General features: G+C 27.9%; 2 protein-coding genes across 4 annotated transcripts; both read right to left on the bottom strand.

Moving 5' to 3' along the window:
- Positions 1-3,900: 3,900 nt before the first annotated feature.
- LOC109799807 (expansin-A7) lies at positions 3,901-6,107 on the bottom strand. The gene is made up of 3 exons (XM_020360442.3): positions 5,033-6,107; positions 4,619-4,934; positions 3,901-4,415 (listed from the first exon to the last, which is right to left on the bottom strand). Exons 1-3 carry the CDS (start codon positions 5,196-5,198, stop codon positions 4,103-4,105), a joined length of 795 nt encoding a protein of 264 aa, XP_020216031.2. The 5' UTR covers positions 5,199-6,107; the 3' UTR covers positions 3,901-4,102.
- Positions 6,108-7,126: 1,019 nt separating this feature from the next.
- On the bottom strand, positions 7,127-10,364 carry LOC109800982 (PGR5-like protein 1A, chloroplastic). Of its 3 annotated transcripts, none has more exons than XR_014430684.1 (11): positions 10,041-10,363; positions 9,844-9,962; positions 9,671-9,767; positions 9,488-9,588; positions 9,249-9,305; positions 8,589-8,665; positions 8,157-8,208; positions 7,835-7,945; positions 7,666-7,763; positions 7,454-7,549; positions 7,127-7,323 (listed from the first exon to the last, which is right to left on the bottom strand). XR_014430684.1 is itself a non-coding variant. In XM_029271829.2 (11 exons), the coding sequence occupies exons 1-10, from the start codon at positions 10,207-10,209 to the stop codon at positions 7,467-7,469; spliced, it is 948 nt and encodes a 315-aa protein (XP_029127662.1). In that variant the 5' UTR covers positions 10,210-10,359; the 3' UTR covers positions 7,127-7,323; positions 7,454-7,466. The 3 variants fall into 3 exon arrangements, 2 of the variants coding, with proteins under 2 accessions (XP_029127662.1, XP_082922935.1); XM_029271829.2 differs by having other exon boundaries at positions 7,454-7,533; positions 10,041-10,359; XM_083066809.1 differs by lacking the exon at positions 7,454-7,549 and having other exon boundaries at positions 7,127-7,399; positions 10,041-10,364.
- Positions 10,365-19,611: the final 9,247 nt, after the last annotated feature.

The following is a 19,611-nucleotide window of genomic DNA, read 5'->3' as shown; positions in this document are numbered from 1 at the left end:
AAAGTAATTGCGTCGGGCGTGTCTTGAGACAGAGAGTAACTAAACTCTCTCGAAGGCTCTGCGCCGGGCACAAAGCATAATGCGCCGAGTGTGCTAACCCTAACCTAACTCACCCAGCTCGTATTTGATCAAGACTTTGAGAATTTTTTCCTCATTTGCACATTAGGCGACTTCTACGAGCTGAGGAAGGGATTCCCAGTGCTTGAGATCGTTCGTGTGTGGGTCTTTCCTTCGGTTCTTCCATCTCTCTTCCATCTCTATTTTTGTTTTACCCTCATTATTTTGAGCGGTTCTATCCATTATTTTGTGGGGTTAGATATAACCAACGATACTTTTATGTAATCTTTACGTTCTTAATGATAGTTATATATATATATATATATATATATATATATATATATATATGTTGTTTCATTCATTGTTGTGTATGTTTCTATTCTTAATGCTTGTTTTGGATTGATTCTCCTTTGCTTGATATAGAGTCCATTGAGTATTGGAAAATAACCTTTTGAACTAGCTTTGAAACAAATACTTAGTGGGAAATGTATCTAAGAATGGAGTTTGGCCCGTTAGTAGTCTTAAATCCTAACCCGTAATGCGAGTGTAGGTATTGGATACTCAAGGAATTGATATTCACTATCTGCACTTAGACTCTTTCTCTAAGGGATTAGGTTTGAGTAAACTTATGAGTTGACTAAGCAATGAATGTAACAAGAGATTAAAGATTTATCAGTGCGAAGTTTGGTGATATCTAACCCCACAATCTTACAAAACCACAATATCATTTCTATCCCTTCCACACACACAATTAGTTTTATAGTTTTAACATTCCATAGGTCATAACCTTTATTTGAATTGCATGACAATCTATGAAAATGAAATTATTATTTAGTCACGAATAGTCAATAAATGCTTATTTTACCTACTAGTTTATGTGGATACGATATAAATTTACTACTTGTACGGCCGGTACACTTGCCGTGTTTGAGTCCGTTGAGAGAATTAAAATGATCTACAATAATAACAAAAGTAATTCCAACGGAAATCTCAACAATAATCTACTCTCAAGGAAGGAATAGAGTAAATTTGTGAAATTAGAAGGAAAGATGGCTCTCCATAGCTCCAGAGTTTGTCTCACTTCTCTATAAGATTTATGAAGAAATGAATTTATGAAGTCAACTTTTAAATAAATATCTTATATAGTTTTTCCTTAACAACTCAATTTAACCTCTATTTAGAACAACACTCAACCACTAAAACTCATAAGGATTCCTTAATTCTTAGAGTCCCACAACAATTAATGACTAACCACAACAATGATCAAGATTAATAAAATGAATAATTAATTTACAACAATCACAATGTTACAACTAAAATTTATAACAAGTCATGTAAACAAATAAATGTTATGTTTAAATATATCAATCATATTTAAAAATTGCACATATAGACATATAAGTTATATTTTAGATTTATGATAAACAATTTATAACACAATATTATTTTTATTTATTGATAAATTATTTTAAAATTCTAAAATTTAATCCACAAATAATTAAGATAAAAAAAACCAAATTAAATAAGAAATTAAAAAATTTCATAAAAACTTTTTTGTTAATGAAAAGTTCATAAAAACACCATCGTACAATATAAAGAATCATTTTTAATATATAGGGATTGAATTTTATAAATAATTATGATAAACAAAATCAAATTAGTTAAGAACTTAAAAATATTCATAAAAGTTTATAAAAGTATTATCGTACGATTGAAGTCCATGTTTAACATAAAAAGATTGAAATTTATAAATAATAGTCACAAATAAAAATCAAATTAAATGAAAAGTTAAAAAAAAATATAAAAATTATTTTGTTGAAAAAAAAACTTATAAAAATACTATTACACAAGATAAAAGTTTGTGGTTAATATATATGGGTAGATATAAAAAAAAAAAAAAAAATTCACATGATTTTTTTTTCTTGAAAAAAGAGTACCAAGTAATACCTTGTTCCTAGTCATTTCAAACTCTTCAACCCTCTAAATAAAATTTCAAGTTGCATATTTATTCTTTAATTTTTTAAATTATTTTTTTATAACAAATTGTGAAGATAAATTATAAGGATGACAAAAAATTCACACTCATGGATATTTGTAGATAAAATTCGCCATAGATAATAAATATCTAACCTAAATGAATACTGTGAGTAAAGAGTACATGTGTTTTTTTTACTTGTTTTTAAACGAGACGAGACAATTATAATAGTATTCATACTCATGGGTATCCGCTAAATAATATTACTTAAATATTTATATTTTATCTTATATTATTAATAATTTAAAAATTATCATTAATCACAAATTCAATAATTAATATCAATTCTTTATCATTTATATTTGAATATACTTAACATTAAATATAATCTTAAAGTTATTTATGATACTTTTTTAATATTTCATAAATATCCATGAAATTTATAAGTACTTGCTAAATAGATACTCACATAGGTATAGAACAAATACGAGACAAGTATGAGATAAATTTTTACTTGATAGGATGGATATCCTACTACCCATCTCCACGAAGTTCCATTATCATCCCTAATAAAATCATATACATGTCTTATTTATTTATTTTTTATCAACAACCTATTTTTTTATATTAATTTTTGTTTAAGTTAGTATTTAAACTAAGTCATTCACTATTTTTTTTGGGTAATGATGTATTTTAGTCTTTCATAGACAAATGAAATTTTAATATATATATTTTAATATATATATATATATATATATATATATTTATTTATAAGACCCGACTTAAAATAACTTATTTCTTTATATAACAGTAATTCATATTACTTATATATTAATTATTTTTAAATTAAGATATCTTTAATTAAAGTATTATTTTAATTTAATAAAATATATTAATTATAAAATATTTAAAAAGTATATACACTTTAATTGATTAAAAGAAAGGTAAATATTAATTAGAAGAGATTAATAATATAAAACATGCATACTAATGATTAGAAAATATACAAATATTAATTAAATAAGAAAAAGAAGTAATATAAGAATAGTTTTAGAAGAAAAAAAATAAATAATTTTTTTATATTGTTATAAACTAAATTAATTATTTTTCTTAATCTCAATAAATATTAAGTAACATGGTTTTATATATAGAATTGTTGGTAGTAATATAAATTGTATTTAAAAATTATATAAATAGATATATTTAAATATATAAATTATATTTTTGATTTGTGATAAATAATTTAAAATCACAGCATATTATTATTATTTTATTTATTGATAATTTAATTTAAAATATTAGAATTTATTCATAAATAATTATGTAAATAAAAATTAAATTAAATTAAAAAATATTTTAAAAGGTTTATTGTCGAATAACAACTCCCTAAAAACATGTGTTTGATATATATATATATATATATATATATATATATATATATATATATATATATATATATATATATATTTAAATTGAATTAATTACTATTACTTAAAAAAAGCATAAAAAATAGTTTTCCCCATAAACATTAAATGGCGCTACTATGTACAGAAAAAAACTTTGTCCAACGCCATATAAAAACACCAGACAAACCTGCATATAAAAACACATTTTTCTTGCTAGTATTTTTTTCTGATCCATAGTATTTTCCTTTGCTACTATAGCTACCATATAACGCTGATTAATTAATTACCTTCTACTCTACTTTTGGGGTCAAATAATCACAAAAGTTCTGCAAATTACAATTTGGAACTGTCTAATGATATGCACCATAAAATATAACAAGTGCTCATATTAAGCGTCTACATTTCACTTACAGATCGATAACGCCATTATTTTAACTGTATTTTTTATTGCAAAGTTGCAGCTGTGAAAAGAAGAACTTCACTGGATATATAGGTTTAAAAGCTTGTCAAACTAACAAAAAGTGACAGATTCTTTACACTTAGCAATATGTGCAGTGCACCTGCTGCAGCTGACACAATCACATAGTTTCATATAAGAAAAGTTATAGCAGTTTTTAAAAGACAAGGAAAAGCTAGGAATTGGGATATATATATATATATATCTTTAACGGAAGTTAACGGTGGTGGAATAAGTTAGTCCCACGTTCCAATTGGAAGGAGCAACGTTCCATGCAATGATAGTCTCTCTAGTGGTGTATGAAGTGATTCTGAAAGAAAGAGCTTGGCCAGCCAGAGTTGCAAATGCTTGATAAGACGCTCCCCAGTTATGGCTCATGCTTATCCATCTGCTTCTGCTTCCTTTCACCGACATGCTTGAAATATCTCCTCCACCTCCCACGTTCATCACGTATACCAATAGCCAGTACCCATTTCCTTGAAAACTGAATCGTAGCCCTCCTCTCCTTACGCATGGCACTCTATTATTCAACAAACACAATATACCGATATTTAATTAGCTATTCTATTCATATAAAATTAAAAGTGATCCATGATATATATATATATATATATATATATATATATATATATATATATATATATAAGCCGTTAATCAACAAATCATAACTAGCTAGTGTGTTAAGAGACTTGGTCACTTTCATTAATTTACTTAAAGAATTACCTGCGGTACATAACTGGGACGATGCCAGCCTTCCACTGCGCAATTTTCATGAATGCAGGCTTGGACATGTCAAAATGCACACGTGGTGGGTTGCACCAGCCTCCGTTATCGGAGGGTTGGGACCAATTAGGAGGGCAAAGATTGGTGGCGGTGACAGTGGTGAAGGCCACGTTCTTGTAACATGCACTCGATTGGTAGCATTTTATCTGAAAACAAGTCCCGCATGCATAACCGTTGTTGAACAACGTCGAACTTAAAGCAACCGTGTCTGTCCCGTAACCATTTTGAAACAAATTTCCGTACCCGCATGCTCCTCCTATATTTGGTAATAACAAAAAAGAAACACTTCAATTAAAGGAATAAGACACTGAATAAGATACAATACAGCGACACCATAATGTTGAGATAACATACCCATAGTGGCAGAAGCAGTCTCATCACCGTAAAAGGTGGCATGAGCAAGAGCCCATTGACTGGGTCGAAATATTCCCCCAGCTTCTGCTTGCTCTCCCATGAACGTCAACATCAATGTAAAAGCAATCAATAATAACAAGGTAGGCTTTTGGAGAATGGCAATCATGGTTAATTAAGTTTTGAATACTTCAATTCTAGAGGAGATCGAAGGAATGCAATGCGATGTTCATTAACAAGTACATGCGTCCTTTATATATATATATATAAGGTACGATTCCCATATATAGCACGTCGTCGAGTGTAAGAAGTTGCGTTATGGTTAGTGATCCCCACGATTGCAAAGTCAACAATATTGTCCTTTTGTTTTTTGCTATGCAGCAATATGGTTAGACAAAGGTATATACGTATGCATAGACGACAAGACAAATCCCGATCACAGGACGTACAATGAATATGTACTATTTTATATTAGTTTAGTTTATTTTTTTGCTTAATAAAGGATTATTGATCCACAGACACAATGGAAAGAAAGAGTAAGAGTATTTTGAGTAACAAACGTGCGGACAAGTTTCATAGGTTCGCGTGATGTATTTCATCCACCGAGCAGCAATTAGAAAATCCATTCTCATTAGTCATTCAAATAATTCTTAAGTTTATCAGTTAGTCAATAAAATTTTCAATATAGCTAGCTGACTTTCGTATTTAAATTGTCTTGTATAGTAATTAACAACCGACTCCACTCCTTGAACTATTGAAGTCCCCAAACCCTCCCACCAAGAACAAACCAATAACAAATAAAAGTTGTTTTAATTATATTATTATAAATTTTTAATTTCTTTAGTTTGCATTATGTGATATTTTAGTTTTTCAATTTTTTTTTTCAAATTTAGCCTAAAATTAAGTAAATTCGGTCCTACCGCTATCAGCCACTTAAAAGCATCAAGCTATTGATTTTTATCTAAATATTGAAAAGTTTACCATTGATTTTATATATGAAATAATTTTAATAGTCGAGGATTTCGAAGTTTAGTGAAATTTTTATAAAATTAATTGAAGGATTTTATAGGATATGAGATTAATGTTTGGATATGAAATAAGAGTTTTTTTTTTCTTTTAAGACCAATTTAATGTTAAAATTGGTTAGTTTTTATTTACACATCAAATAATATCTTTTTAAATTAAATAAAAAATTATATATATATATATATATATATTAATAGTATTAATAATATTATTGATATAATTTAATATTATTAGTATACTTTTAGACAAACTAATAATTTAATAAATATAAATTAATATATTAATATAATTTTACATTAATATAAATATATTAGTCATGATATAAATATATTAGAAAAATATAAATTTTAGTGATTAAAATATACAAATCAAATATTTAATACCTATATAATATATTTTCAGTTAACCTTCTTATAATATGTTTATAATTATGTTGGTATAGTTATATTTGTTAAACTATTAATTTATAAAAGAAAAATCATCCTTCAACTCTCAAGAGTTTGTTAAACGCAAGAACTAGGATTCAAAGTTCAATTATTTTGTTAAATAGTGTGAGTCCCTTTTCTCTAGCGTTAATTCAAGTTGGTATTATCAATTTATAAATTAATATACTAATAATTTATTAATACTGATAGTATAATAGTATACACATAAAATTTATATATATATATATATATATATATATATATATATTTTATTTAATAGCAATAAATATATGTACAAATAATGATATAAAAATATATATGTACAATTATTCTTATTGAAAAAATATATATACTATAACTTTCATTAATATATGAAATGAAATCTATGAATTCAATAGTTAAGTATTGTTATTGGAGTTATGACTTATGAGTCGAGGTTCTAGTCTTATTTTTAAGTATTTTGAAAAGAAAAACAAAATCTATTTTTAAATATCATCACTGACAATAATCGAGGGATTTTAACCCTATCAAATTTCTAATCAAGTCTCAATGGGGCGCATCTGCATAGGATTTTGCAAAAAGGCCCAACCAAAAACTTAAAGATCTTCTTGGACATGTTATAATATTTTAGGTTGGACCAGATCGATTGATGTTAAGAATATCCTCGTATAACTCATCTCTTCCGGTGGACGATTCTGCGTATGCTATACAAAGTTCATACAATTCAATTACAATTTACTAGTGAGAACACTGATTTTATGACCTATAGGGGATCGATGACCACGGTTCCTGACTTCATAAATTGGTCACTAGCTTCATCTCATCTCAAAGTATCAACCATGCCTGTAGGTATAAGAATACGTATAACATGTACGTCACTGGATGTCTTTGTTGCACATTCTTAACCGGACACAAAAATCTGCTCATATGCCATAAATATATGCTACTTAGCAGTGAAATAAAATTAATGTACCTCCATTTAGGCATTAATTACTTCCTTCTGGTAATGTAATCAATCTCGTTTTTGAATCATACACCATTTTAGTTTCACAGCTGAGGCAAAATATAACTTTGGATGGTTAAACTAATGATCTATCATAAATCATATTAGTTTAATGATAGGAAAATGAATAATATGAAGAGACAGGGAGCGGGTAAAGCAGGGGTAACTATTTTTTTACTTACTTTTCACATTTCACATTGTTGGTGGAATTGCCACTTGAAATCGACAGTATAGTCCCAAAGAAAGAGGTATTTTCAGTACCACAGTTAGGACAAGGGCCCTTTAAAGGTAAAACTATGTTAGTATATGAACTGGTTCAACATAAAAGAGACAGTGAAACCAAAATTGTACCTTTAAAATCAAAGAATCGTTTACAATTGCCCTTGTGATTGATTGAGCCAGCCACAGAATAAAGGGAATAGCGGCAAACCAAGTTAAAATGAAACTAAAAGGCTCTGGAATCTGCACTTAACAATTTACTACATTAGTTAAAATAATTAAAGGTATTACTATTATATTCCATTGCCTCTTGATATGACGAGGGCAATGGAATATAAGAGGGAACTGTAAGAGCGAAACTATTGTGTTGTGTATCTGATGGCATTCAAATCAAACTACATCTGAATAACCAATTAATAATAATGCTAGAGCATGGAAAAAGAGGGGAGCATACCTTTATAAAATATGAGACCTCAAATCCAGTCAACTCATCAAAGAAGAAGAACCTAACAGAATATAGGAAAAGAAATGGAAAAGGCAAAAATAAAAAAATAAAAATAAAATCAACACCTGATTTATGCAAACAGTAACTTTACATTACTTGGCCTTGCTATAAAAACAGGCCTAGAAAACACATATTTTTGCCCATCATTTGGGATGAAAACCATGATTTGAGAAGGATAAAAGGATTTTAAAAAAATGGATATTAATGTGAAAAAATGTCTTTAATTCTATGGTTGCTATACGACAGTCAACAGAGAACTAGGGTGTATTACAATGTGACAAATATATGATCAGCTTAATGGTAGTAGCAGGAATCAAATTTTCGCTAAATTAAACACATCATGAAGCCATGCTGTGCATACACAGAAAGAGGGTCACTTACAATCCTAGTGCAATCACAGTCGCTGGGACGTTCAGCAGGAGCATCTTTAAATAGTCAACAGACAGGTCACTGTAAACCTGTAAAAGGATGTCAATTATTAAGGAATAAACATCTTAACAGAGCCCTTTACTCATCTCAATGGCGTAATGTCGAATTAGAAAACAGATATCTTGATAATAGCAAGAAAAAGCATATCCATCTATCTATCTATAATTTAATATTTAGAGAATCATTTATTACTAGAATAAGTGCAATTGACTACAGAAGATACAATTACTTTTTTCACTACACTTGAGAAGCAAGATCTAATTTGACAAGCCGATACGAGGATAACTGTGGTCAATAATTTTTTAAAGTGTAGATAATTTCAACTGTCGAATTATTTTATTTTATAATAAAACATAAGCTCTGTATCAACTGTCAAAATCATTTTATTTCATATAATTCTAAACATCAGATAAAACAAATACAAAGCTGCATGCGCACTCTATATTAATTACTTAGACAGCAAGGGATTAAAATTCCGATAAAGAATTTGATTCGAACTGTTATTTTTTCAATAGATTGAGTTTTGCTTGTGCATAGTATATTTTTATATACGTTTTTATTCAATATTTGAACGATTTAATCGTTTAAACGGCCACACATATTAACACATACCTTTCTACTACGAAGACTGCACCGAGGACCCTCAGCCACAATTTCGCTCCCTTCCATCTAGAAAATACAGCATGTGTCATTAAACATTAGAAGGTTTGAATTAATTAAGTTTATAGCAAAAGAGAATTAACTAATGATTTAAATTTAAATGTGTTTTATCTTATAAGTTATAAGTAAGTAAATAAATAAATATATGATTGCGTACAAGTTTCATATGAGAATGAGAATTAGTAGCAAACCTTTAGCCTGAGTTTCAACTGATCAAACTCTTGGTCGTTCATGATTGGTTTTCCAGACACATAAGCCATAGACGCTTCGAGAAATTTTTGCTCATCAGAACCTACAAAGCGAATCAACAAACTCAAAAAATAAGATGAAGTTACAATTCATTTGATGCTACTGTGAGTGAAGTTTGTCCATACTTAGCATCACAACGCTGCTCCCTTCCCACATGAGTTCTTCCTTAAGATTGTCAAATTCCTCATTTGACATAATAGCCTTCCCCTCGTAATAGAATGCCTGTTCATGGACAAGTTAAAATAAATTCAGCAGTTAATTAAAATGAAGTAGCTAGTTTGATTTTTGTTTCCCGTACTTGAAGAGCTTGAAGAAATTCCTGCTCAAGTTCACCAATTGATTTCTTCTGATCTTTTTTTTCTATGCTACAATAGGGTAGGATTTTACTATCAACAACAGCATCTTCCTCAACCTTGCCTGCATGAAAATATAGAAAATAAAAAGTTAAAAGGTGGTAGTATGAAATAAGAAGATGCATGGTGTTAGTGATAAGACCTTGATCGGCAGTGGCCTTGGGGGAAAAGAGAAATAAGCGGCGGCGAAGGCAGAAGTGGCGGGCAGTGAATTGAAGAAGGTGGAGTCGAGAAGCAGAAGTGGAGGAGAAGAGTGTTGGTGAAGGGGCAGTGAATGGACTTGTGAGCGTGAAGACCATTTTGCTAGCCATGATTAGCAACACAAAGTATGCTTATGGGTAATGGTCTGATTTTGTGCATTTTGAGGGAGGGGATGGAAAGAAAGAGATAAGGCGAGGATGAACGTGTGGAGGGAAGTGCAACGGCTTATTCTCCCTTTCCTTCACATCATGTTCTTGGATACTAATACTTTGTTTCGTTTCACGTAGGTTTTCAGACATGTCTTGTGAACTGCATCATGTACGTGTCCAATTGAAACCTCCCGTTCCCCTACTCCTGCCCACGTGGATATGCTCTGTTGGCTTTATCATGTGCCCAGAGGTGGCCCCAACAAAACCTCTAATAACCCAACTCAATGCACCTAATTAATTTCCTGCCGAGTTAAGTAAGATAACTATATTTTATTTTCGTAAATCAAATTTAAACTATACTTTTTTGTCCAGCTTATTTTAAACTTTAATATTCTATCCTATTCTTAGAAATATTATACTAATGAGGAATGGTATCTCTCACTCTCTCACTAAATTTTAAAATGTGGTTACTTAGATTTTAATATTTTTAAAATTACATATAGTTAGAGTAAAAAGTTAGAGTAAATATGAAATTTTCGTGAATTAGAAAATAACTTTTCACCTTTAATTTTATGTTGATATAATTTTTCTATAGTTCGTGACAATAAAAATAAACTAAAATATTAGGGATGTTTCCAAATTCAAATTTGGTTAGATTTGACTAATTAAAATTTCATGGGTTGTATTTTACCGGTTGTATTGAATTTGTGTAATTTTTGGTTTTGTTAAATCCAAAACATTTCATAATATTAAAATTAAGCTCCTATATTTAATGGTAAAATGAAGTGCAATTGTTAAAAAATATTAATTAGATGTGATGTTGTCTAAGTTTATTCTTAATTTTTTTTAAGACATGATTAATGAGAAGGTAGTAGTTGTAAGACACTTTTTTAATAAAATAATTTACAATGTATAATAACAATAAAATTTCAAATTTATCAAATTAATGAATAAATTAATAATAAATAATGTAAAATTTAACAAATAATAAATTAATTAAATATGGAATTTTCTTAATTTTAAAGTTATAAAACATATAAGTTGTGACAATTTAGTGTCTCAAAACTTTTCTTTAAAATAACAAATTAACTTTAAAAAAATAAAATTAAAATATTCTAAAAAATTGATTTGAGTGAGAACAACTCCGCAGTCTCATCCAGAATCTTTTTGAAACATTGTCATCCCAAAACCAGCAATGTGGAACCGGAAATGATGGGAACATCATCGTCGGGGAATTCGTACAAGGAAAGAAGCTCACGAACTTCCGATTCCGCAAGCTGGAGAAGCTCCTCGTGTAACCTGGTCCTGTTTGTTGAGGAAGACGATGATGTTGGGGACATCGAAAATGATGGCATTGTCGGCACCAAAGACGAAAGACGATGACGATGCACAACGTGGTTGGGGAAGAAAGGAAAATAAATTCTTGTTTGCCTTGGTTTAGAAATTATGACCACCAAAAAATGTCATCATTAGTACACGATTATTGACCTAAAAAGAAATTGGTAGGCCATGATTATTAATGTAGTAGTGCTGTTGGCTGCCATTATTGCTAGTATCATATTTTCCACCACTGCAAAACACATATGGGAGGATTTAAAAGATAGAAGGCTTACTGCCATATCTGATACTAAATTCATGAAGTCTTACAGCCATGTCTGATACTAAATTATCTAATTCAGGTCAATATAGAAGGCTCATTGTTAAATTATTATATTTAAGGTAAAATTATATTTTTCGTCTTTTATATTATTTATTAGTATTAATTTAGTGTTACTTTAATTAATTAAATCAATTTCGTCACACATCTTTAAAATGTATCTTAATATTTGACTTTCTATTTTCTTTATTTAAATACTTAATAGATCTGACACGTGTCATGACACGTGGCATGCTACCATGTCACGTGTCATGTCATTATGCCACATGTCATACCACGTGATATGCTAACATGACACGTGTCACATCCGTTAAGTATTTAAATGGAGGAAACAAATGGTCAAACATTAAGATACATTTTAAAGACGTGGAACTAAATTGATTCAATTAATTAAAGTGAAACTAAATTGACACTAATAAATAATATAAGGGATGAAAAATATATTTTTGCCTATATTTAACCATATCTCGGTGAGGCATTTGTTTTGCAATACACAAATTGAATTAATTTGTGTCAAATCCTCATACTACACATCTGAATTAAATTGGACTTTTTACTTAAAAATCTACAACATGTTTTTGCATATTCATGGGAAGCAACTTAATTTCCTAGTAATCTAAGAGACAGAAGACTGCCCACAGAAGCTGAATACAAATCATTAGCCTTTATGACCAATGAGGTCACTTCTAATTTACTTACAAACTTTCATGTTCCTAGATCTCCAAGCATGATATATTGTGATAACCAAGCTGGTATATATATTGCAACTAATCCAACCTTCAGTGAAAGGACCAAGCATATCAAGACTGATGTACATTTTGTTTGAGAGAATATGTAACTCTAGGTACTATTAGACTAATCCATGTAACAAAACATTTCAGTTGGCTGACATTCTCACCAAGACTCTTTCAAAGGTTCCTTTCCCTAACATATTCCTCCCATCTTGAGGGGATATTGGATATTGTAGTTTATTTTCCATCTTAACTTATTTAATTAGTTGTTAAGTTAATTTTACTATTTTTATAAGTTTGTTATTTTTCAGCTTTTCGGTTATTTTTAGTTTTATTGGTTCTTTCTTTATATAAAGGAACATCTTGTATCATTCTCCCAATTCAATAACAATAGAGGAATTTTAAATGTTTTATCTTCTCTTCCTTTATCTCTTTTCCTTCATCTTCTTATTTGGTTCTTTGCTTTACAATTTTTTTTGCATATTTGTGCATATATGTTCAATACTGTGTTATACTCAACATTTGAAGCCCATTTTCATTATGAAATCCATTTTACTTAAGTTGATGCGTAACATGAAGATTTTGATCTCCTATTATTGATTATTTAATCGCAATTGCACACACACACACATATATATATATATATATATATGAACTTTTATATTTTTTTTTGTATAAAAATAGTTGATAGGAGATGGTACTTTCATAATTACGAGGTAGAAAGTCAATGTATGTTAGAGATCCTCAAATCAAACACCATTGTTCACTTAGTTGTTAGTTGAAGTCCAACAGTGTTCAGTTTGACTTAGGACTATACTCCATGAATTGGGGGCCATTAGAGATTCACCAAAAGAGTTTCATCATTGGCACCAAGGATCTTTTTGAATAGGTATATTCACCAAAATAAGATTTTATAGTTACAAGAAATGTCAAATTTGTATGATGAGAAACACAAGTTTAGACCAAATCTTGTACTGCTTGTGTCAACCTACTTTAATATACGAACTTTTATAAGCTAAAAGAGGAATATTAACATTTAAAAAAAAATTATTACCTATTATAAAATTGTTATACTATTATCAAAGAGCAAAATAAAATATTTATATTTCTTTATTGGTGAATTGACAGGTTGTGAGAATACAATTTTATTATCAAATTGTTGCTAAAAATGATCTTATAAGTGTTATTATCTTAAACTAAAGAAATTAAATAAAATAATATATCTATAAACTTTTTTATTAATATTTTAAGACTTGACCTTAGACTAATTTAATTCAACAAGGTGATAATTAAAGTCTAATCAAACTCAAGTATCACTTTATTATTTGATATTGAGTTTAACACATTAAAATAATATTATAATATATAATATTAATAAAGGAAATATTTATCTTCTATTTATTAATAGTGTTTGTTCTATAATTGCATATTGCCAATATAATTAACCACTCAAAATTTTCTAATTATTCACTAATTTTCAAACAAATACGAAGACATGGAGGGTCTCTTCTACACGGATTAAAAATAAATATAATAATATCTTAATAGTTTGACTTTTTAATAATTGTTTTTAAGCATTTCATTGTTTTTTCATTTTGGACCTAGAGTCCTCCTAATATTATTGATGAGTCCACATAGAATCTACTACTTAAGGTAACGAAACAAATGAGCAAACACATGTTGGGCTTGTGAAGGAGAAACGTGAGGAAGGGGAAAATTTGGAAAGAAAAAAAAAAGTGCGCATGGTTATGAACTTGAAGATGTCGTCGTCCTTCACGTGTTTCATTTAAATTTCAGAGTTAAAAAAATGAAAATTGTAAAATTCTGATCGAAAGTTAGATGAAAATAATGTGTATAATTTGAGCTTTCAACTATTATCATTAATGTATTTAGATGAAGAATTTAAATAAAGTAATTTATTTATTTATAAAAATTTAAATTTTTTTAAGTAAAATATTTTATTTGGATGAAAAATTTATAAAATATTTGTAATTGTTTTTTAAAATAATATAATTTTAAATTTTCTCAAAAACTAAGAATTTAAAATTTTTTATATTTATTTATCTTATTCCATTTATATATTTTATCTTATCTCTTCATTATTTTAATTATTAAATATTTAAAAATAATTTTAAAATTATTAAATATTATTTAATATTAATTTTTAAAATGATTAAATATTTTTAAATTAATTTATATTTATTTTTATAAAGTTTAATTTAAAAATCTCAATATATAAATATATTTTTAAAATTAAATTTACCACAATAAAATCAGATTATCATATCTAAAATAAAAAATAAAAAATTAAAAATTAACTTATTTAAGTAAAATATTTTTAAAATAATAAAAATTAAAATTGAAATAATTAAAATATAAAAAAATTAAATTTTTTTGAATTTATAAAATCCCTAGTTGAAGCACGCATGCGCAAAGGGATATGCAATGCAATGACTAAGACAACACATATTCAGTGTTAGGTAGCTATCCACACAACTACGATGGATGAAAACACGCATTCAAGATGAATATATGGCTTGTAATTTTTGTCACGTTGTCAGCCATTCTCCCACCAAATACATTATTTATTTCTCATTCGATAAAATATGAGAAATTATTATTTGAAAGATATGATAGATGATTGTTAGTAGTTATTTATTCTGTAAATAGTTACTTATAAAGAGTAAGTAGTTTAATACTAAAAAAAACCTTGAGAAAGAGAAAATTATTTAAATTTCTGAGTTAATGAAAAATGATAAAATGGTCTATGTAAAACAAAAGTTAAAATGATTATTAACAGTATAGATAATAGAAAATAATTTTGTTATTTTAACATAAAAATTATGTTGTCGTTAATATATTTTTATATATAAACGCATTTAAAAAAAATAAAGTTCAAATCTATATTATTTTTATGGTTGATAATGTACTAGTACCGTAGATTTCCATAGTCTGTCTAACAATTAATATTCTATGGCCAATAGAGTAATACTTCTTTCAATCACGTACGTCCAAATTAAAGTCATTGGTGCATATTGCATAACCACATGTCTGTCAAGTGTCATCTACCATCTTTTTTTAGGGTGCTCTTGTTTGAATATCAGTCATTTCTTTTAATAAATTAAAATATATTTTTTATTTCTTAAATTTCAGATAGATTTATTCTTGCCTTTTAAATTTATAAAATTACTATTTAAAATTATATTCATAACACACATTCAAATTACATTAATATTTTTAAAATCAGTCATTAAATTGATTAAAAATAATTTAAGTTGATCAATGGCCGAATCATGATCAAATCAATAAAAATGAAATAATATTTTAATAAAATTATATAATATTAAAAAAAACATAATAAGTTAAACATCGTGTAAACAGATAATATAAAAATGTTTAACCACAGTGGCCAAATCAATTAGTTATTTTTTATTTACAAAAAAGGGTACCACTTATAACTTATAAAATTGGAATAAAGAATAAATTATACGGATACAATGATAAAAAAAAACCAAAACTTAAAAAGCATTGGACACATGGCAATGATAGTATGTAGAAAGTTGTTTAGCATTCTATAAATAATAAATGCGAACTGGAACCCATAATCCTTTTATTTTTTTTGTACATAGCCTGGTACGCATAATCCGTTGATTACAATTCATGACGTAATAAAAAATCATAATTTTTTGTCTGCATGCCACAAAATACTTTTAACCATTCAAATACCACATAATTATTTTTATTCACGATCATTTTTATTCCTCAACATGACACACTATTTTATATAGCGAGAAATCGAGTCTATAAAAATGTATTTTTAATATGTAAAAATATATTTTTTAAATAATAAAATACAGAATAAACTAAAATAAAATAATTTATAAAATAATAAATACATAAATTTAAATATTTTTATAAATTTATTTTAAAATATAAATTATTATAAAAAAATTATAAAACTTGTAGACAAACATTTTATTTTACTTAGTTGAACTTTTTAAATTTGTTATAAAGGTTAATTTTTGTGTAATTTGTTTAATGTGTATAATTTTTTTTTTATGAAACAATGATTAATATTCATAATTTTCATGATAGTGAATTCAATAGAATCACTTTTATATCTTGAATTGGTTCTAAAAAGTCTTCATATTTTTTTTTACTTTAAATTTTAATTGATAAAAATATTTTTTTAATATATATATAAACACATATTTAAATAAATAAAGTATAATGTTATTAAAAATATTCAAAGTATAAAATAAATTTAAAGGATAAATTAAATTTAAATAATATAAATTACAAAAAAATTTATTACATGAATTTTTAAATTTTTTTTATTATTCAGACACAAAATACATTAAAATAACAAAATCCTAATTGTTGCGGTGGGCATTTATTTCTTGAATGTCCAATAATTCAACAATAATCACATTTTTTGAATTGATCATTTTCTTTGAGGTTCATCTCGATGTGTATATAAGTAGATTTTGGATGACCTTAGGGATTTGAGTAAGATGGTTGTGTAACGTTTGAATACTTAAAAGTATTTTGTGTGACATTTTGACAAATAATTCTAATTAAGAAAAAATCATTGTTATCATTTGAGTTTTAAAAATGAGAGCAACAACATTGCATGTCATCAATGAATCAACATTCAATTTAATAATTAACATATTAGTGTTGGTTTTAAGAAAGTGAATTATGAGTCTAACTTAATATTTATAAAATTGACTTAAAAGATAATAATTATTTTTCACTTATATACACCATTATCATGACTTTATTATTGGTCGATGTGAGATTTTTGACAAATCCCAAGATATAGGTTATGATACACTTTGATACTATCTTAAGAAATTGTTAATTCAACCTTACAAAATCAACTTGTAAAGTGATACTTATTTTTCTTTTATATACATGTTGAGATTTCCGTTGAAGTACTTTTGTTATAATTGTAAATCAGTTTAATTCCATCAACGGTCTCAAACACGGCAAGTATACCGGCCGTTCAAGTAGTAAAAATATCGTATCCACAGGGATTAGAAGGTAAAATAAGCATTTATTGACTATTCGTGACTAAAGAATAATTCCAATTTATAGTTTGTCATGTAAATGTGAGATGAAGAGCATGACTATTGGAATGTTAAAACTATAGAAAGATTAGTTTTAGAATGGGAAAGAGTAGAAATGGGATAATGGTATTGTGAGGCTGTGGGGGTCAGATTTCACCGAACGTAACACTAATGTATCCTTAATCTCTTGTTAAATTCATTGCTTAGTCAACCTATAAGTTTACTCAAACCTAATCCCTTAGAGAAAGAGCCTAGGTGCAGATATTGAATATCAATCCCTTGAGTACCCAATACCTACACCTGCATTACGGGCTAGGGTTTAAGACTACTAATGGGTCAAGCTCTATCCCTAGATACAATCTCCACTAGGCATATGTTCCAGAACTAATTTCAAAGGTATTTCCCAATACTCAATGGAACCTTAAATCATGCAAAGGGTGATCAATCTAAAGCAAGCATTAAGCAAAGAAACAAACACAACAATGAATGAAACAACAAATATATATATCATTGAAAACGTAAGGATTACAATAGAGTATGTTGGCTACATCTAACCCCACAAAATGAGTGAAACCACTCAACAAAGAGGACAAATACAAAATAGAGATGAAAGGAGGATGAAGAACCGAAGGAAAGATCCGCACACGGACGATCCCAAGTTCTGGGAATCCCTTCCGTAGCTCCTGGAGGCGCCCAATGTGAGAATGGGGGAGAAGTCCCCGAAAATGCCTTCAAATACGAGCTTGGGGAGACAGATTAGGGTTCATGCGCCCGGCGCATAAGTCTTCGCGCCCGGCGCATGGCCTTCCAAATGCCCTCTGTCTTCAGGACACGCCCGGCGCAATTCATATTGCGCCTGGCGCAATAGCTTCCAGAGGTGAGATGCTCTGTTTTGCTCGCCCGGCGCGGATCACCTTGCGCCCGGCGCATAACCTCTTCTCTGCTCCTTAGCTCCTTTTAGTTTCCAATCCTATGGATCTTCAATCCTCAAGTCCCTAGCTCAATACCTGCACAAAAAATGAGGTGTATTAAGGTATTGTTAGCTAAATTTGGGTTAGTTATATCTGCACACAAAATGAACCAAAAAGAGAACAATTATATTGCAATGGTTCAAAGGATGAGTGAAATTTGTTCAATAAGTCTCATCCAAAAAGAGGTAAAATTGAGACTTAACAATACACTATTATGACTTTATTTATAGTTGATGTGGAATCTTCAACACAGTTTATAAACCAAATAAACTAAATTTGCACTGAAAATCAAGCTTGGTAAATAAAACTAATTGTGCATACACACATATATAAAAATAGACTCCACTAAATAACTTATATTACACATAAAATTTTAATAGTTCAATCATTAAATTAAAGGTTCATATTGTATATATACATCAAGTCCGTAACTTTTTTTAATTGAAAACTATTTGATACTATGTTTCATTAATTCAAATTGACGGTAAAAATATTTTATACATTGATTTTAACTTATGTAACAAAGTATCAAATAGTTTTCAATTTTTTTATAAAATTTACAAACTTGATCTATGTATTAAATTTTTTTAATTTAAAGGTTGGATCAATAAATTTTGATATAAAATATAAGTTATAAAATTGAAAAAACTCTCAAATAGTAAGTATAGTTAAATTTATTTCACTTAATAACTCATGTTTTATATCAAGTTTTAATGATTAAATTGTCAAAATTTTTAAAAATTTATAGACTTAATCAACACATTAAATTTTTTTAATTTAATAATTTAAACATTAAAATATGATATAAAATATGAGTTATTTAGTAAGAAATTAATATTGGGATATGTTATGTGAAGAATAAATTAATTGTTAGATGTCCCAAAATATTTAACTTGATTTTTGCATTTAACTTCCGTTTTACGCAATGTTCG

Source organism: Cajanus cajan, chromosome 11, assembly GCF_000230855.2.
Source record: "Cajanus cajan strain Asha chromosome 11, NIPB_CcT2T_4, whole genome shotgun sequence".
In the NCBI taxonomy this organism is placed as follows: Eukaryota; Viridiplantae; Streptophyta; class Magnoliopsida; order Fabales; family Fabaceae; genus Cajanus; species Cajanus cajan.
This window is presented reverse-complemented; position numbering and strand designations above follow the sequence as displayed.

What these genes read in the sequence shown, in the direction of transcription:
- LOC109799807 (XM_020360442.3), bottom strand. Translation starts at nt 5,198, where the DNA reads ATGATTGCCATTCTCCAAAAGCCTACCTTGTTATTATTGATTGCTTTT. An exon ending in GACTGCTTCTGCCACTATGG is followed by an intron (nt 4,935 to 5,032) that starts GTATGTTATCTC and finishes TACCAAATATAG; the next exon opens with GAGGAGCATGCGGGTACGGA. An exon ending in GTCCCAGTTATGTACCGCAG is followed by an intron (nt 4,416 to 4,618) that starts GTAATTCTTTAA and finishes GTTGAATAATAG; the next exon opens with AGTGCCATGCGTAAGGAGAG.
- LOC109800982 (XM_083066809.1), bottom strand. Translation starts at nt 10,209, where the DNA reads ATGGCTAGCAAAATGGTCTTCACGCTCACAAGTCCATTCACTGCCCCT. An exon ending in ACTGTGATTGCACTAGGATT is followed by an intron (nt 8,209 to 8,588) that starts GTAAGTGACCCT and finishes ATATTCTGTTAG; the next exon opens with GTTCTTCTTCTTTGATGAGT. An exon ending in AACAATGTGAAATGTGAAAA is followed by an intron (nt 7,400 to 7,665) that starts GTAAGTAAAAAA and finishes GCATATGAGCAG; the next exon opens with ATTTTTGTGTCCGGTTAAGA.